Source organism: Passer montanus, unplaced genomic scaffold (assembly GCF_014805655.1).
Source record: "Passer montanus isolate IOZ18808 unplaced genomic scaffold, ASM1480565v1 scaffold160, whole genome shotgun sequence".
Taxonomy (NCBI): domain Eukaryota; kingdom Metazoa; phylum Chordata; class Aves; order Passeriformes; family Passeridae; genus Passer; species Passer montanus.
The window spans coordinates 104,315-118,835 of record NW_024363161.1 but is presented as its reverse complement, the minus strand read 5'-3'; the positions used below and the strand labels follow the sequence as shown (position 1 = coordinate 118,835).

The following is a 14,521-nucleotide window of genomic DNA, read 5'->3' as shown; positions in this document are numbered from 1 at the left end:
CATGCAGTGATGCCCCAGATTTACTCTGTTGTTACCTGACAGGCAGCACAGCATGGGAGCCTCAGGGAGGGTGAAGCCTCCTGGCCAGCTCCTGTAACTTTCCCTCTGCTCCATCCCGCAGGTGCGATGGCCACAGCTGCTTTCCAGGACTCAGCACCAGCTCAGCTCCACTTCCCTCTGGGCACGGCCCCTCTGCTGTGGGCCAGCACCATCACCATGCACGTCTCCAGGCCCAAATCTGCCAAGGGACAGAGGCCAAGCCTGAGCCACCGCCAGGGCACGGAAGCCTGCCCGTGCCAGGTGCCGTGTTCCCCGCCGGCAGCCTCTCCTCGGGAATTAGTGAAGAGCCGGAGAGCACCGCTCACAAAAGCAGCATTCCCACCTGCCCAGGTGTCTCCTGGCAAAATCCCAAAGCTCCTGCAGCAAGTGCCTTTGAAGAGCTGCTCCTCCTCCCTGAACAGGTACCGGGTGCTCCCCTCCATCGGCAGGAAGGGCGCAGGGAGCAGCGCCGTGGAGGCGTTGGCTGAGCGGACCAACCTGCTGGAAGTGAGCGGGGGGCAGGAGGATGCTCCAAAAGCCAGCAAGCCTTTTTCTGGAGGACAGGGATCTGCCAGCACACTGTCAGGAAGCGGCATTCCCACCGAAGACAGCTCACAGGCGTACTGTGCCCCCGAGCAGGGGGGCAGGCAGGGGAGCCCCTGGGTGTCCCCTGCAAGCTCGGAGGAGCCGCACGTGCTGCTCGCTGTCCGCTCTCCCTCCGGGCAGAGGTTTGAGCACCACTTCAAGCCCTCTGACAGCCTCCAGACCGTCCTTGCTGTGGCAGGACAGAAACTGTTGGCCAACTACCAACACTGCAGCATTGAAACCATGGAGGTGCCCCGGAGGAGCTTCTGTGACCTTTCCAAGTCCCTTCAGGAGTGCGGGATCCTCCCCAGGTCCGTGCTGTGCATCCGACAGGACGAGCAGCACGATGCAGCAGATCTTTAGGCACACAGAGACCCCGAGGGTTCTTCTGCTCAGTGGGGTGCAGTGCTTCTTCCAAAAACTGAGAGTCTGATGCTTCCTGCACCTCCTTCTTAACCTTCTATCTCCCACAAAATCCCCAGGAAGCAGAGTTATGGATATGTAGCAGTACTTGAAATAGTATTTCAGATGTATAAACTCGATTCATACAGAACAGCCTGTGTCACCTGTGCCATCAAAAATTTCTGCCTCAGCACCACCAACCTTCAGCCTTTCTGGTTTGCTGAAGTTCCTGATGTTCTTTGAAAACTCAGGTATTCAAGACCTCTCCCCTTGTCCTTTTCTATGTTTTGGGAAGGTACCACTTCTCTGAATGCAGAAGCACCATTTGGGAAGGTAGAAACAGAACTGGTTTAGCTACAGGACCACCTTCAGTAGATTATCATTATGCTAAATGTCTTCTCAAGAGACTGAAAAGAAAATCAAACCCCAAACCCATCTGGAAATAACAGTAATAACACATGAATGAGTTATTGTGAAGTATTAAATTGCAAGACTGATCATAAAATAGCTGTGAGGGCTCAGGTCTTTCTGGGTAACCTCAGTCCAGCTCTTAACTGTGACTAAATAATCTTTTTAATAACAAATAATTATTATTTTGGCTGTCTTGGGGAGCAACAGGATTTTCTCCTTAGTTTTCCTTCTCTTATTTGGCTCATGTGATCCATAGGTAAGAAAAGGTGGATAGTTAAGAAGGGATTTTTTTACAGATAATTCCATTTAATGCCTTTACACTGAAGTTAGTCCAAGGAGCAAGTGCTGCTTTGGGAATTTTTAAATAAGATATTAATGGGATTTGACTGGGAATTGGCTCAAGGAGTAAGCCATCTTTTACTAAACCACCATTAAAAGGCTGGTCGGGTGACTTGGCAGGTTTAGGCAAACACAATGTGCTTGTGCTAAAAAAAGAGAAATATCTTCTAGTTTTTAATGGAATTTCAAAGGCAGTAATTTTTAATCTCCTTTAACAATGCCACACAGATGAGTGAGTTTAAATGTTTTGAGGCAAACCAAATTTATTTTGAAGCTCAGTGTAAGTGCCAAACCAACTAGGCACAGGAGCACAAACGCAACAGGAGCAGAAAGCTGATTGCTGGTGCTGGCTGTGAGTGTGATACCTGATGCTAAATCAAGTGCTCAGCAGCTTTGTAAAACCAGTATCTGATGGAACAGTGGTCCCTGCTGCTGTGATGGGAATCACTCAGCAGTCCTGGATATTGAAACATCTGGATGCCTTCAACAGAACCACAAAGTATTTCACTTGGTTTCAGGAAAAGGGACCATTTTCCAGTTTCCTTCAGAGTTAGGTGGTTAATTCCTCTTTCTGCCTGTTGTGGGTACTGTGTTACTCCTGTATTTCAGAGTATTTTAATCCTGTGTTAAATAAAACCTTTTAGGCTGAAATTTGAACTTTAAATGATTTACATGAGCTGAGGTTTGTCCATCACACCTGTTCTTAAGAAACCTTCAATTTGATGGCAAATACCTCAGGGGCTGCCCAAACCAGCCTTTGGATGGTCAGCTGTCCTCCACACCACCTTCCTGAAGTTTGTGTCTGCATCCTGTGCTCAGTACAAGCCTGCAGCCAAGGAAGAAGCACAATTCATCAGTGACAAGCTGTGACCAGAGCTGGGGACCACCAGGCAGCTGTGAGAGCACAGGGGCTCTGAGCAAGAACAGAACAATCAGACAATTCAGAGTCACTTGGCTCGTGGTGGATTTCTCATGCTGCAGGATGTTCCTCCTGATTAAGCTGGATGAGTTTGGTTCTAATCACCTCACCCAGGCTACAGCATCTCCAAAGATGGGCAAAAAACCATCAAGTCTTGTTCTAGGCAAGCACAGTGCAGGGAAAACACCTCTTTTCTCCCTCAGTTCTTCTCTTCCCTTCAGAACTGTTCTGGGGAGATTTTAGCAGCAATTGTAAGTACAGCACAAGAAGCACAGGGGGAAGAACAATACTCATCTGACCTCATTTATTGTGTGGAATCATTTAACAAGCTTCTTTGTGGAAACCTTTTAAGAATTTCAGCACTAAAATTCATTCTGCACAAATATAAAACTTATCAGGACTTTTGGATGAGAATGTCCTTACTGAGGCTTTTAAACACCAACGAAGTATTCAAGCAAGAAGTCAGCAAAGGAATTGTTCACTATGTGTTCTTTAATTCCAATTAAAAGTACATTAGAAACAGCACACAGGACCAGCAGCAGCTTCCACGACAATTCAACCCAATACTCTGCTGTCACCAGGTCATTCAACTGTACTAGGAAAGTAGGTGATTAAATCAAGTCTTCCACTCCACACGCAAGCACTCACTCACCTGCCACTTTAAATAGGATTCCAACAGAATAAAAATAGATACACCCCAGAATACAAAAAGTTTAATTTTAAGCTGTTTTTTTTTTCTTCACTAAAGCCTTTATACAAATTGATAAAAGGGTGCACAATTTCCTAAAATTTTAGGTACATTTTAAATGAGCCTTTTTTTACTTGGTAAAAGGATCCATATTCCTGTCTTTGAACAGAATATGATGGCCAAAATTGCAAAGAAAACAATTCAGTTTAAATTTACAATTTATACATTTGTTTTGACATGATTCCCACGCTGAGTAGCAGGCCCATGGCTGCTCATGCATGTCCCATTTCCCCCCAACAAAGAGCTGTGCACCCTAAGTTCTGGTTCAGGAGCCTCCTTCTCCTGGAGACTGGGCTGGGGGAACAGCCCACAGTGTCCAGCTGTGTGCACAAGAGTGGTCCCAACACACAGGAGGCATCATCCTTCCTTCTCCAGGAGCTGTGAATCCTTCCTTCTCCATGGAACACCCCGGGGCAGGGACCAACAACAATATTTTGCACTATGGAGCACTTCCCACCTGCAATTTGGCTGAGCAATTTGACTCAAAACTCTGGTAACTAAAACATACTGCAACAGGTAAATTTGGTGTTCTAAAGGTACATTTTTTTGGTCAATGCAGGCTATCATGATTTGTTTGTTCTTTTAATCCTGTATCTGATGGGTGAAGCCCAACAGCTCTGTATATTACCCATGCTGAGCTTCACAACACGGTGCATTTAACCAATGGTGAATTTCACTGACAGAGCTGAATTTAATCAGGCAATCCATTAGTACAGTTCCCTTCATACTGCCCCTCCCACCCCACCCACCCACACCATAGCCAGGTGAAACACTTGGGATGAACTTCTGTAGTGTCACCACCACCCACATCACAGAGAGTGGCCATCCCAACAAATCCAGGACAAGGAAAAGAAAATACTGCCCAGCAAAGCGACACGGCACCTGTGCTTGCAAGTAGGAGCTACTGGAGACATCCTCAGGACAACTTATGTAAGGAAAAGCAGGGCAGAAAGCCAGAAATGAGTCCTAAAGAGCTCAGGGGAGCTCCAAAGAGAATGACATCCTAGTTTGTACAAGTTACGTATTTAGCCAAAAACCAGCTGCCTTGTTTGGGGTTTTTAGATTTTCTTTCTTTTTTCTATTTTTATTTTTTCCTTTCCTTATGTCCATTATATACTCAGCTGTTGAATTTAAACTGATCAGATTAATGCTGCACATTATTCCAATTAAAGAAAATAATGTTTGTTTTCCTTTTAAAATTTTAGGTATTCCCTATTGCCTCTCTTTTGGCAAGTGTATTTCTCAGAATTCCAAAGATCATCCCATTTTAAGGCTAAACTAAGAAATGTTAAAAGCTTCTGTAAACATTTCCTCTTCCTCCCCATAGTTGCACAATTTGAAGTCCAACTGCAATTTTGAACATGAGGTAATTTTTGTGTACTCATATCTTGAAGAGTCCTTTTCAGGACGAGCCGAGAGGCTGTGCCAATCCAAATGCTGATCCAATTGTAGTGGGAGAGCTTCCACAGCAGGGCACACACCAGTTCCAGCAGCTATTTCAGTTATTTATCTTCTCAATTTCATCCAAGTCGTCAGTATCCAATTTGTTTATCTTTTTGTCTGGGAAAGAAGAGAAATAGGTCAGATTTCTTAACACTGAGCAGAGAAGGGAATGCTGCTCTCCTTGGCTGGACCTGAGTTCTGGTTTATCAGGGAATGTTCAGTCAGGTTTTAAAAATACAAATCAAAACTGTTTCCTTTTACCAAAGGCCCATCTGGGTGCTCCAGTGTTACCTGAACATCCACTTCAAGGACTACCCAGGCAGACAGCAAACACAGCCTGATTTATTCTGCTCCTGTCAGAGGCAGCAGGTCACAATCCCAAGCGATGCTACACCCAACACTCCTGCTGTGCTCCTCTGCCACCCGTTTAAGCTCAACAAACACCCTTAGACCTGCTCAGCAGCCAACAAGCCAAATTCTGCAGTGATTCAACAGTTTAGAGAAAGGAGAAAGCCTGAGGATACGTACTGAAATGTTCCTGGATTCTGTTGAGAATGTTCATGCTGTGCTTGCTGTCCACCATGTTAATGGCCAGCCCTCGCTTGCCGAAGCGGCCGGTGCGGCCGATGCGGTGCAGGTAGGTCTCATTGTCTGGATTGCCATCCTTATCCACAGGCAGGTCAAAATTGATCACAACAGAGACCTGCTCCACATCGATCCCTGACAAAAAGAGAGCATCGGGTTACACAACTTCACTTACATCTTTTTAGAGCAGGAACAGCTCCTCACACTCTGAAATGGAGCTTTTCCACATATCCTCGCGGGGTGGAAATAAAAACTATTGGGCTGTTAGGGCAGAGAGTCCCACTGAAGCAGCCAAAGACTTAAATATTTTGGTAATTCTACCAGCACTTAAGTATTTCAGAAACTCTCTCCTTCCCTGCAAAGCTCTGAAGACCACTTGTTTTTTTCCCAAGTACAATCCTGTCTTAACTGTTCTAGGATGTCAAATTACACCACAAATTCCTACTGGGATAGTGAACTGGATTTCACTGTTTTTCAGTTTTCCATACTTGGGCACAAGTTCACTGTAAACCCTGAATGTCAGCAGCCCAAGGCAGGCTTGGTGCCAGACTCTCAGAGGACAGACTCTTCATCTCAAGCAGCAGGAAGCCAACAAGCAATCCTGTGTTTGCCCACAGGCACACAGTGTAAGGACACCAACGTCTCCCAACTGGAACACCTGCAAATTCTTCCTGTGAGCTGGCCAGGGGATGTGTTATCTTAGGAAGTGCTGCTTCCAGCCCTCCCTGGAATGCCTTTTCAGGCTACCTAAAAACAGAGGCCAGACAAAATAAAGGGAATAAAAAGTGGGTGTATTTACTGAAGGGCCTTCAGGTACATTTTGGGCAGACAAAGCCCTCCAGGGGCCCCCACTCAAAAATAAACCACAGGTCACGGGTTTTCACTTTTCACTTTTATAAATTTGGTTCATTTGCATATTGGAGGTTAACCTTCCAATTACAGCTTCAGCTAATGAAGTAATTTACCCCAAGCTTGCTCCCCTCATCTCCCTTTTGTTTGATCTCCTGGGGCCTGAGGCAGTGAGGTGTCCTTGATTGCCAGGCCTGGAGAGGAATTGCTGTGTCTGCCCAAAGCGGGAGAACAGCAGCTGCCACTGCGTGTGGAGTTCAGAGTTCTACACTAAAGAACTGCAGGGTCACAAATCCATGGAAAATACAAAAGCTCAAATCCTAGAGCATCACCTGGCCCCATTCCTCTGTATCCTACCTCTGGCACAGACGTTTGTGGTCACCAGCACCTTCTCCTTGCCCTCCCGGAAGCGCTCGATGACGGCCGCTCTCTGCTCCACCATCATCTCCCCGCTGAGCAAGGCCACCTGGTGGCCCTCCCGGGACAGCTCCGCCGCCAGCCACCCCGCCGTCTTCCGAGTCTGCAACACACAGCCAGCCCCACATTTGGGAGGGGGTCTAATGTGGAAAGTGACAACGAACCTCTCTGGGGGCCCACTGGAAGCTCCGTGGCTGCTCAGTTTTTGTCTCCCTTACAAACTGTATCATGAAGACAATACACCTCAGCCACCTCAGGAGCCCCTGATTAATAAGATATGTTTTCTTTGTGCTCTGCTCCATGGATTTCACTCTGCTGGAGACTGACACTACATGTGTACACTCAAAACTCATGAAATTTGTCACAAATCCACAACTACTCAGCTTGGAAAATGGCAGGGTCAGACCTGAATGCAGTTGTGGAATCCCACAGAGGCTCTGCACAGCCTTGAATTAAACAGTTTTTTGAGCTCCAATTATGTCTTGAGACAGCCTAAAACAAACTGCTGCAGCAGATTCCAAACACTTTCATCTTGTCTGAGGTCACTTTGCCTGGCTGTTCAGTTCTGTCAGCACTGATTTTTTCCCCTAAAAATGATTATGGCAGCTTCCAGAAAAAGAAAACCAAGTCTCAGTATGATTCATAGTGAGATCCCAGAGGTGTATCCTCAATTACCTGTGGGAAATTAAGTCCCAGGAACAGCTCTGTATCAGCTAGAGAACCAAAACACTTCCCAATCCCTCATTATGCCCTATTTTCACCCATTTTCCAACCTCAGTTCAGTTTTAGAAGAATGTGCATTACTCTGATCTTTGCTTCAGAGGACTTGAGGGATAACAGTGACCATTCAGGAATAAAAAAGTCCAATGTTGTCTCCTGGATGGACAAACCTAGAGAATCAAACCAGCCAGCACTAATGTGGCTTTTGGGATTTCACTCAAAAATGGAACCAGGGAAGCCAAAAAGGGCAATTTTGTTCTCAGTTCCTTTCTGGAAACTGTGTCTGGCTTAGTTTTAGCACTTGCAGACTCTGAGGGGGTCACTAGGACTGGAAGCACTCACATGGCAGAAGATCATGGCCTGGGCGATGGTGATGGCCCCGTAGATGTTACAGAGAGCCCGGAACTTCTCATCTCTGTTATTGCACAGCACATAGTACTGCTTGATGGTGTCCAGGGTCTCCTCCTCGCGCTTCAGTTTGATAATGTTTGGGTCAGGAACAACTTTTTGAGCAAACTTCCAAACAGAATCCTCAAAAGTGGCTGAAAACAGAAGCATCTGGCAGTCTCTGGGGAGCATTCTGAAAGAGAAATAGGGAGGGTTCCCACACAACACTGTCATCTCCTGATATCCTGATGGAATTCATGCTACAGGCAAAGGAAAACCATAACCCTGGAACCAGTTATTTCTGTGGCTGGAAAGACTAAAACAAATCTTACCCACCCATGATCACTCCCTCATGGACCACAGGCATCCAGACTTGCCTTCTTAAAAATGAATAAACCCTGCTCCAGGGACTGGAATTTTTTTTTTTGGGGGTGGGGCCAATAAGGCCAATGACATCCTGGCCTGTGTCAGGAATAGTGTGGTCAGCAGGAGCAGGGAAGTCATTCTTCCCCTGTATTTGGCACAGGGGTGCATCCCTGTGCAGCCCCTCACCCTTGGTAAGGCTGCACCTTGAGCACTGTGTCCAGTTCTGGGCTCCCAGTTTGGGAAGGACATTGAGACACTTGAGTGCATCCAAAGAAGGGCAACAAGCTGGTGAGGGGCTGGGAACACAAACCCTGTGAGGAATGACTGAGGGAGCTGGGGGTGTTCAACCTGGAGAAAAGGAGACTCGGGGGTGACCTTATCACTCTCTACTGAAAACAGAAGCATCTGGCAGTCTCTGGGGAGCATTCTGAAAGAGAAATAGGGAGGGTTCCCACACAACACTGTCATCTCCTGATATCCTGATGGAATTCATGCTACAGGCAAAGGAAAACCATAACCCTGGAACCAGTTATTTCTGTGGCTGGAAAGACTAAAACAAATCTTACCCACCCATGATCACTCCCTCATGGACCACAGGCATCCAGACTTGCCTTCTTAAAAATGAATAAACCCTGCTCCAGGGACTGGAATTTTTTTTTTTTTTTGGGGGGGGCCAATAAGGCCAATGACATCATGGCCTGTGTCAGGAATAGTGTGGTCAGCAGGAGCAGGGAAGTCATTCTTCCCCTGTATTTGGCACAGGGGTGCATCCCTGTGCAGCCCCTCACCCTTGGTAAGGCTGCACCTTGAGCACTGTGTCCAGTTCTGGGCTCCCAGTTTGGGAAGGACATTGAGACACTTGAGTGCATCCAAAGAAGGGCAACAAGCTGGTGAGGGGCTGGGAACACAAACCCTGTGAGGAATGACTGAGGGAGCTGGGGGTGTTCAACCTGGAGAAAAGGAGACTCGGGGGTGACCTTATCACTCTCTACAGCTCCCTGAAAGGTGGCTGTGGTCAGGTGAGGTTGGTCTCTTTCACCAGACAGCACTAACAGAACCACAGGACACAGTCTCAAGCTGCACCAAGGGAAATATAGGTTGGATATTAAGAAAAGTTTTTTGCAGGAAGAGTGATAAAAGTACTGGAATGGGCTGCCTGGGGAGGTGGTGCAGCCACCATCCCTGGATGTGTTTAAGCAAAGCCTGGATGTGGCACTGGATTTAGTTGAGGTGTTTGGGCTGGGTTGGACTCGATGGTCTTGTAAGTCCCTTCCAATCCAGTGATTTTGTGAAATGAAACTGCTTGCCATCCCCTGACATTGTGCCTCTATGAATCCCCTGGACTAGAGCTAATCTATCATTTCAATCTTGTTGCTTCTTGCTGCTTCACAGCCCCGCCGTCCCTGTGTCCCTCCGTACCTCTGAATGCGGATGCTCTGGTCCTGGTGGCCCTGGGTGGCAATCATCACATCCGCCTCATCCAACACGAACACCTTGATCTTCTTGGGGTCGATGAATTTCAGTTTGGAACACCAGTCCAGCACGGTGCCGGGTGTGCCGATTACGATCTGCTCCGAGATCTTCTGCCCTCTCTCCACTGCCGAGACAGAAGGAAGGGCAACTCTAGGGTGGCTGTGCACATAGGGAAGTGTTTTGGCCCTGTCTGACCAAGCCATTTCACCACCTGACTGCTCTGGTGCATCATGGCCTCACTCCTCTTTGTGGTGTGTCCCCTTACTCACGTTTGTTGCCTCGGACAGCATACGCAAGTTTCAGCTCCGGGTAAAAGTTTCCCATCTGTTCAATCACTTTTCCTGTTTGAAGTGCCAGCTCGTATGTTGGGGAAAGGCACAAACACTGGAGGAACAGAAGGATCATGAGTGAGGTGATCAACATTCAGGGCAAACACTATCACACATGCTTTTTAAAACCTTGCTGAAGTTTTCTTCAAGATGAACATGCAAGTGGCTGAACAGTTGCTCAACCATCCCATGAGGAAATTTGATTTTAGAAGTCCCTCTCCAGGCATTGTCTGCTGTGTTGTCAGTTACCTTCTCTTCCACTCCAAACCCACTTACCCAACCCCCTTCAGCCTGATTTCTCTGATTTAATTCCTCCCAGAAAGATTTAACTCCTCACATGTGGGAAATGGATTTGTAAAAAATTCTCCAAGTTTGATAGAAGGTTCACATAGTATACATTTATATGTAAACTCTGAGAAAATAAATGTTGACTTAAAAATATTATAAAATAGGATAAACATTGTTGAAAGATAAATGGAACGAGAAACAAGTTTTAAAAAATTACTTTATAAATAAGACTAGATATTTTGGAGAAATAGAACTATGAAAGATATATTGTAGTAAGACTTATGAGGGGTAATTTTAGACGGTTAGTTTTGAGGTATTTGAAGTATGATGTGATAAAAGCTGATAAGCTAAGAAATGCTTATAATGTATTGTAAATAAGAAATAGTTACTTCTGATTGTGATAGCATGAATTATAACATCTGTATTATCTCACCCTTCACACACTCACAGAGCAATGGCATCCTGTGTCATGCATGGGAAGGACTGACAAGAACAAGCTTTGAGCAAAATCCACATCTTTTACAGTGAAGGCATTTTGATAAATCCCCAAACCTCCATCCCCTTTAAGCAGTTTAAAGAAATAACACCATGCTCCATCAAGCCGTGAATTTACATCTGAAGGCGTCCCAGCAGCTCAGGCTCTTCACTAGATGGCACTGCACGGCCAGGGTGAAACACGCCCTGGAACAGCCACATCCCACAGACTTTACCTGTGGGTACTTGTTCCCAGGCTCAACCCTGCTGAGCATGGCCAGGACGAAGGCAGCTGTCTTGCCAGTACCGGACTGCGACTGCGCGATGAGGTTCTGCGGGCTGGGGGCACAGCAGGCACAGCTCAGAGCGTGAAGCACCACGGTGGCACCTGAATCCTGTCACATCTACCCCTGCTCTGGTCCATGGCCAACCTGAGCAGCTACGCTCCATGGGGCAGGAATTACTTCCTGCCCAACACTCTCCTTCAGTGTTTCTCAATTAGAGATGTGGAAAGAGAGCTGTGGTTATCTCTCAGTAATTTCCCATTTCACACCTCTTCCCTGGTGTCTCAGTGCCTCAGTACACATTCCAGCTCAGGGTTGTGGAGAGAAAAATCAGCACCCCAGCTACTCCTTCCCACCCAGGATTTCTGAGCCATTTTGTATTATTTCTTCCCAAACTAATGAGGAAAATGGTAACAACCTCCCAAACCCCACAGCACTGCATGCTCAGTACCAGCCCTAAGAAAAGGACAAATCCAGAGCCGCTGTCACATAATTAATAACCACAGAAACACTGTGACATGGGATCCCTTTCTCCATACCCTGAGAGTTTCTCCATCACCCTCCTCCCATCCAAAATTCAGGAGCAGCACACTGAACCTTTCTGAGTAAGAAAGGTAAGAAAGTACAGAGTAAGAAGATGTACATACGGTTCAGCAAGCATCATGGGCAGAGCATTCTCCTGGATCTTAGATGGTCTGTTGAAGCCCATGGCATAGACTCCTTGAAGGAGCTGTGGTTTCCTGAAAAGAGAAATTTTTATATCATCACCTATTTAAGTCAATTTAGTTTTCATTTGTGTACAAAAAGGTGAGAAAAACCCTTGAGAAGACATCCTAGAGCTGTCCCTGCTACAATCCCACCTGTGAAACAACTGTGGTCAGCATGTGGACCCATAAGTGACAGCAGGAAGTCTAGACAGGAAGCTTTGCAAAAATCCCTGGATTTAGTAAGTCAGCCTGCCTGTTCCAGCTTGAGGGCAAAGCCTGTGTCTAAGGCCAGCACTGCTTGTTCCAAAGCAGCTTTTCAGACAATCCAGGAATCACAGAGCAGAAAGTGTTAATCCTGTCCTTCAGGCCAGTCCCATTTCCTCAGCCATGCCTGATCTTGGTGCCAAAATTATCACTCCTCGATGATTCAAACATGGGACAAAGCGTGAGGAACAGGATGAAGGGATCATGAGATCCTTGCAAGGCTTCAGCAAGTCGTGTAGACTGTGTACTACAGCTGAGCAACGCTGGCTCAGGTAAATGATAATTAGCTCTGTTTGCTGTCACTACACCTTGTGATCCATGGCTGCAAGCCAGCCCTCACACCCAGAACTGTGTGGTGACACTGCTGGCCAGCAAACTCTGATCTGCTGCTTTCTCTCCAGGGAGCTTTCTACTCTCAGCAGACACTTGTGTGGACAAGGAGACCCCAGAACAACCTAAATCCAGGTTATGGTGCTGGAAATTCTCAGCTGATGACCCCCAAGTGCTCCCTGGATGCTGTGAGTGCTCTCAGAAGGGCTCTCCTTTCAAAGCAGGTTACAGGTCTCCTGCCCACATTTCTCACTGCAGTAACTTCCCATTCAGCACAACACAATTTTGCAAAAATCCTGTATTATTTTCCAACGATGCCTGGAACAAAAGCCCTTTGAAAACGTAACCTTGTGCTGCTCCAAGCAAGGACAGACAAAGCCCAACTCTGCACCAGTTGCCAAGGATACCCCGAGTCATAACAAAATGAAGACTCAATTAGGCTGGCTGTCCCTGTCATTAACTCCCTGGGATTGTTTGCCTTTTGAAACACAGGAATGAATTAGTCTAACAGGCACTGCAGGACCTCAGCTTCTTTTTGTAGACATTCAACCACAAACACGAACAAAGCAAAACATCCTGGCATTTCATGAGGAGAAGGCTCTTTAGCTCCCATTTTCCTGCAGAGCTTGTAGAGCAACAAACCTGAGATCAACATAAGCACAACAATCCCAACAGGACACACTCTTCAGCATATTAATACATATATCCATCTACCATGCCTTAAACACAGTTATCATCCCTTGAAAGCTGCACTGGTAGAGGTTTTCAAAGGGAAGAGAGTCAGAAAATACTGGTGTTTCCAGCACATAAATCCAGTAAGGCTGGAAAAGATAAGCTGTTCCCTTTGTGCTGTTCACTGCTGTTGTTTCAGAGGGAAACCCCCACCAGGCACCCAGATAAACCAACTCTCCTTGCATTTAAATAATACAAATGATACACTCACTTATTAATGACAGGTTGGCAGTAACCTGGTACCACTTAAAGTACATGGGTTTGTGTAGCTCCTCTGCCACCAGGGAATTATTCAGGACATGAGGAGAGGTTCCAGCTACCTGATGGGCTTCAAACTCACATCTGCTCTGGCAGTTTTAGCAGAACTGCTCTCTCCCTCTGAGTTTAAGAATAAGGCTCCCCATGACAAACTGAAAAATCCAGTTATAAGGGAGCCTATTTAATATATGTGATCCCAGGATGTGACAGCTCCATGCAGAGAAGGTTCTGGCTATCCCAGCAGGCACTTACAGGCGCAGCTCCTCGAAGGACTTGACAGAGTAGAGGGGTGATGTGGGGTCCCTCTGCAGCACCTCCACCTGATTTGTGGTGTCAACCAGGTTACTGCGGATCAGCTTGTTCAGTAAGGACTGGGCAGCTCTGTCCTCTGGGAAAGGAGGTGGAAAACATGAAGCCATCAGTCACAGCCTGTCCCAGGTCTTGCTCCCACTGAACTCCTGAGCCACTTAAAAGGGACAAAATCCCTCCAAATACTGAAATTCTTCATTAGAGTGTAATGGCTTGAAGAGCCCAAACCTCCTGGACGAGACATTGAGAGATCCCAAAGATTCCCCCATTTAATACCCAGGAAGACAAATCAAACAAGCACTGTTCTAAGGGGGACTTTAACACATCCAGATCTCTGCTTATTGAGATTCTTTTAGCTTAGCATCTACCTGGCACAGGGTAAGGCCTCCTCAACCCTCACTCTGACACGTGGGCAGACACCTCCCAGGGTTTTACTTTTAAGGAAGGTTTGAGGATAAATGGTACTTTAAAAGATTTCAGAGCTGAAACACAAGGGTTGAGAATAAGAGAGATCCAAACAAGGTAAAACTGCTGCACTTTATGGTTTTGTTACTAAGTCTGTTTCCTAAAACCACCTTCTGAAAGAACGTGAGCCTTTACCCACCTCTGAGCAGCCACTGCATAAATGCAACTTGTTGGTTGCTACAGCAATCCCAGCTCCAGGTTATCCAACTGCTCCTGTATCCAGTCCTGCCTTGAGGATACTGCTATCCCCTTATTTCTCTCCACTCTAATCCAGGAGTCTCCCAAGTTATTACAGGACACAATGCCTTTAAAAGTGTTATGGAGGAAGGACATGTCTTACAATTAAGTCCTTGGGGCAGGATACAAGATCAGCAGTCCTGAGACATAAGGCAGACTTA

At 46.5% G+C, this 14,521-nt stretch overlaps 2 protein-coding genes across 4 annotated transcripts in view; one reads left to right on the top strand and one right to left on the bottom strand.

Annotated features, from left to right (window-relative positions):
- Nucleotides 1-4,107, top strand: part of UBXN10 (UBX domain protein 10) — a 24,457-nt gene extending 20,350 nt beyond the window's left edge. For all 3 annotated transcript variants that reach the window (XM_039703144.1, XM_039703142.1, XM_039703143.1), the window contains exon 2: nucleotides 122-4,107. In XM_039703144.1, coding sequence (XP_039559078.1) covers nucleotides 127-987 — 861 coding nt within the window. In that variant the 5' untranslated portion in view covers nucleotides 122-126 and the 3' untranslated portion in view covers nucleotides 988-4,107. The remainder of the gene's footprint in view (nucleotides 1-121) is intronic.
- LOC120499410 (ATP-dependent RNA helicase DDX19A) lies at nucleotides 3,170-14,521 on the bottom strand. Its single transcript, XM_039703136.1, has 10 exons — nucleotides 14,263-14,521; nucleotides 13,602-13,737; nucleotides 11,706-11,798; nucleotides 11,011-11,113; nucleotides 9,953-10,067; nucleotides 9,630-9,807; nucleotides 7,800-8,037; nucleotides 6,678-6,840; nucleotides 5,415-5,606; nucleotides 3,170-5,003 (listed from the first exon to the last, which is right to left on the bottom strand). The coding sequence occupies exons 1-10, from the start codon at nucleotides 14,279-14,281 to the stop codon at nucleotides 4,942-4,944; spliced, it is 1,299 nt and encodes a 432-aa protein (XP_039559070.1). The 5' UTR covers nucleotides 14,282-14,521; the 3' UTR covers nucleotides 3,170-4,941.

What these genes read in the sequence shown, in the direction of transcription:
- LOC120499410 (XM_039703136.1), bottom strand. An exon ending in CAGAGCATCCGCATTCAGAG is followed by an intron (nt 8,038 to 9,629) that starts GTACGGAGGGAC and finishes TTTCTCTTTCAG; the next exon opens with AATGCTCCCCAGAGACTGCC. An exon ending in CAGAATCCAGGAACATTTCA is followed by an intron (nt 5,004 to 5,414) that starts GTACGTATCCTC and finishes CTTCTTTCCCAG; the next exon opens with ACAAAAAGATAAACAAATTG.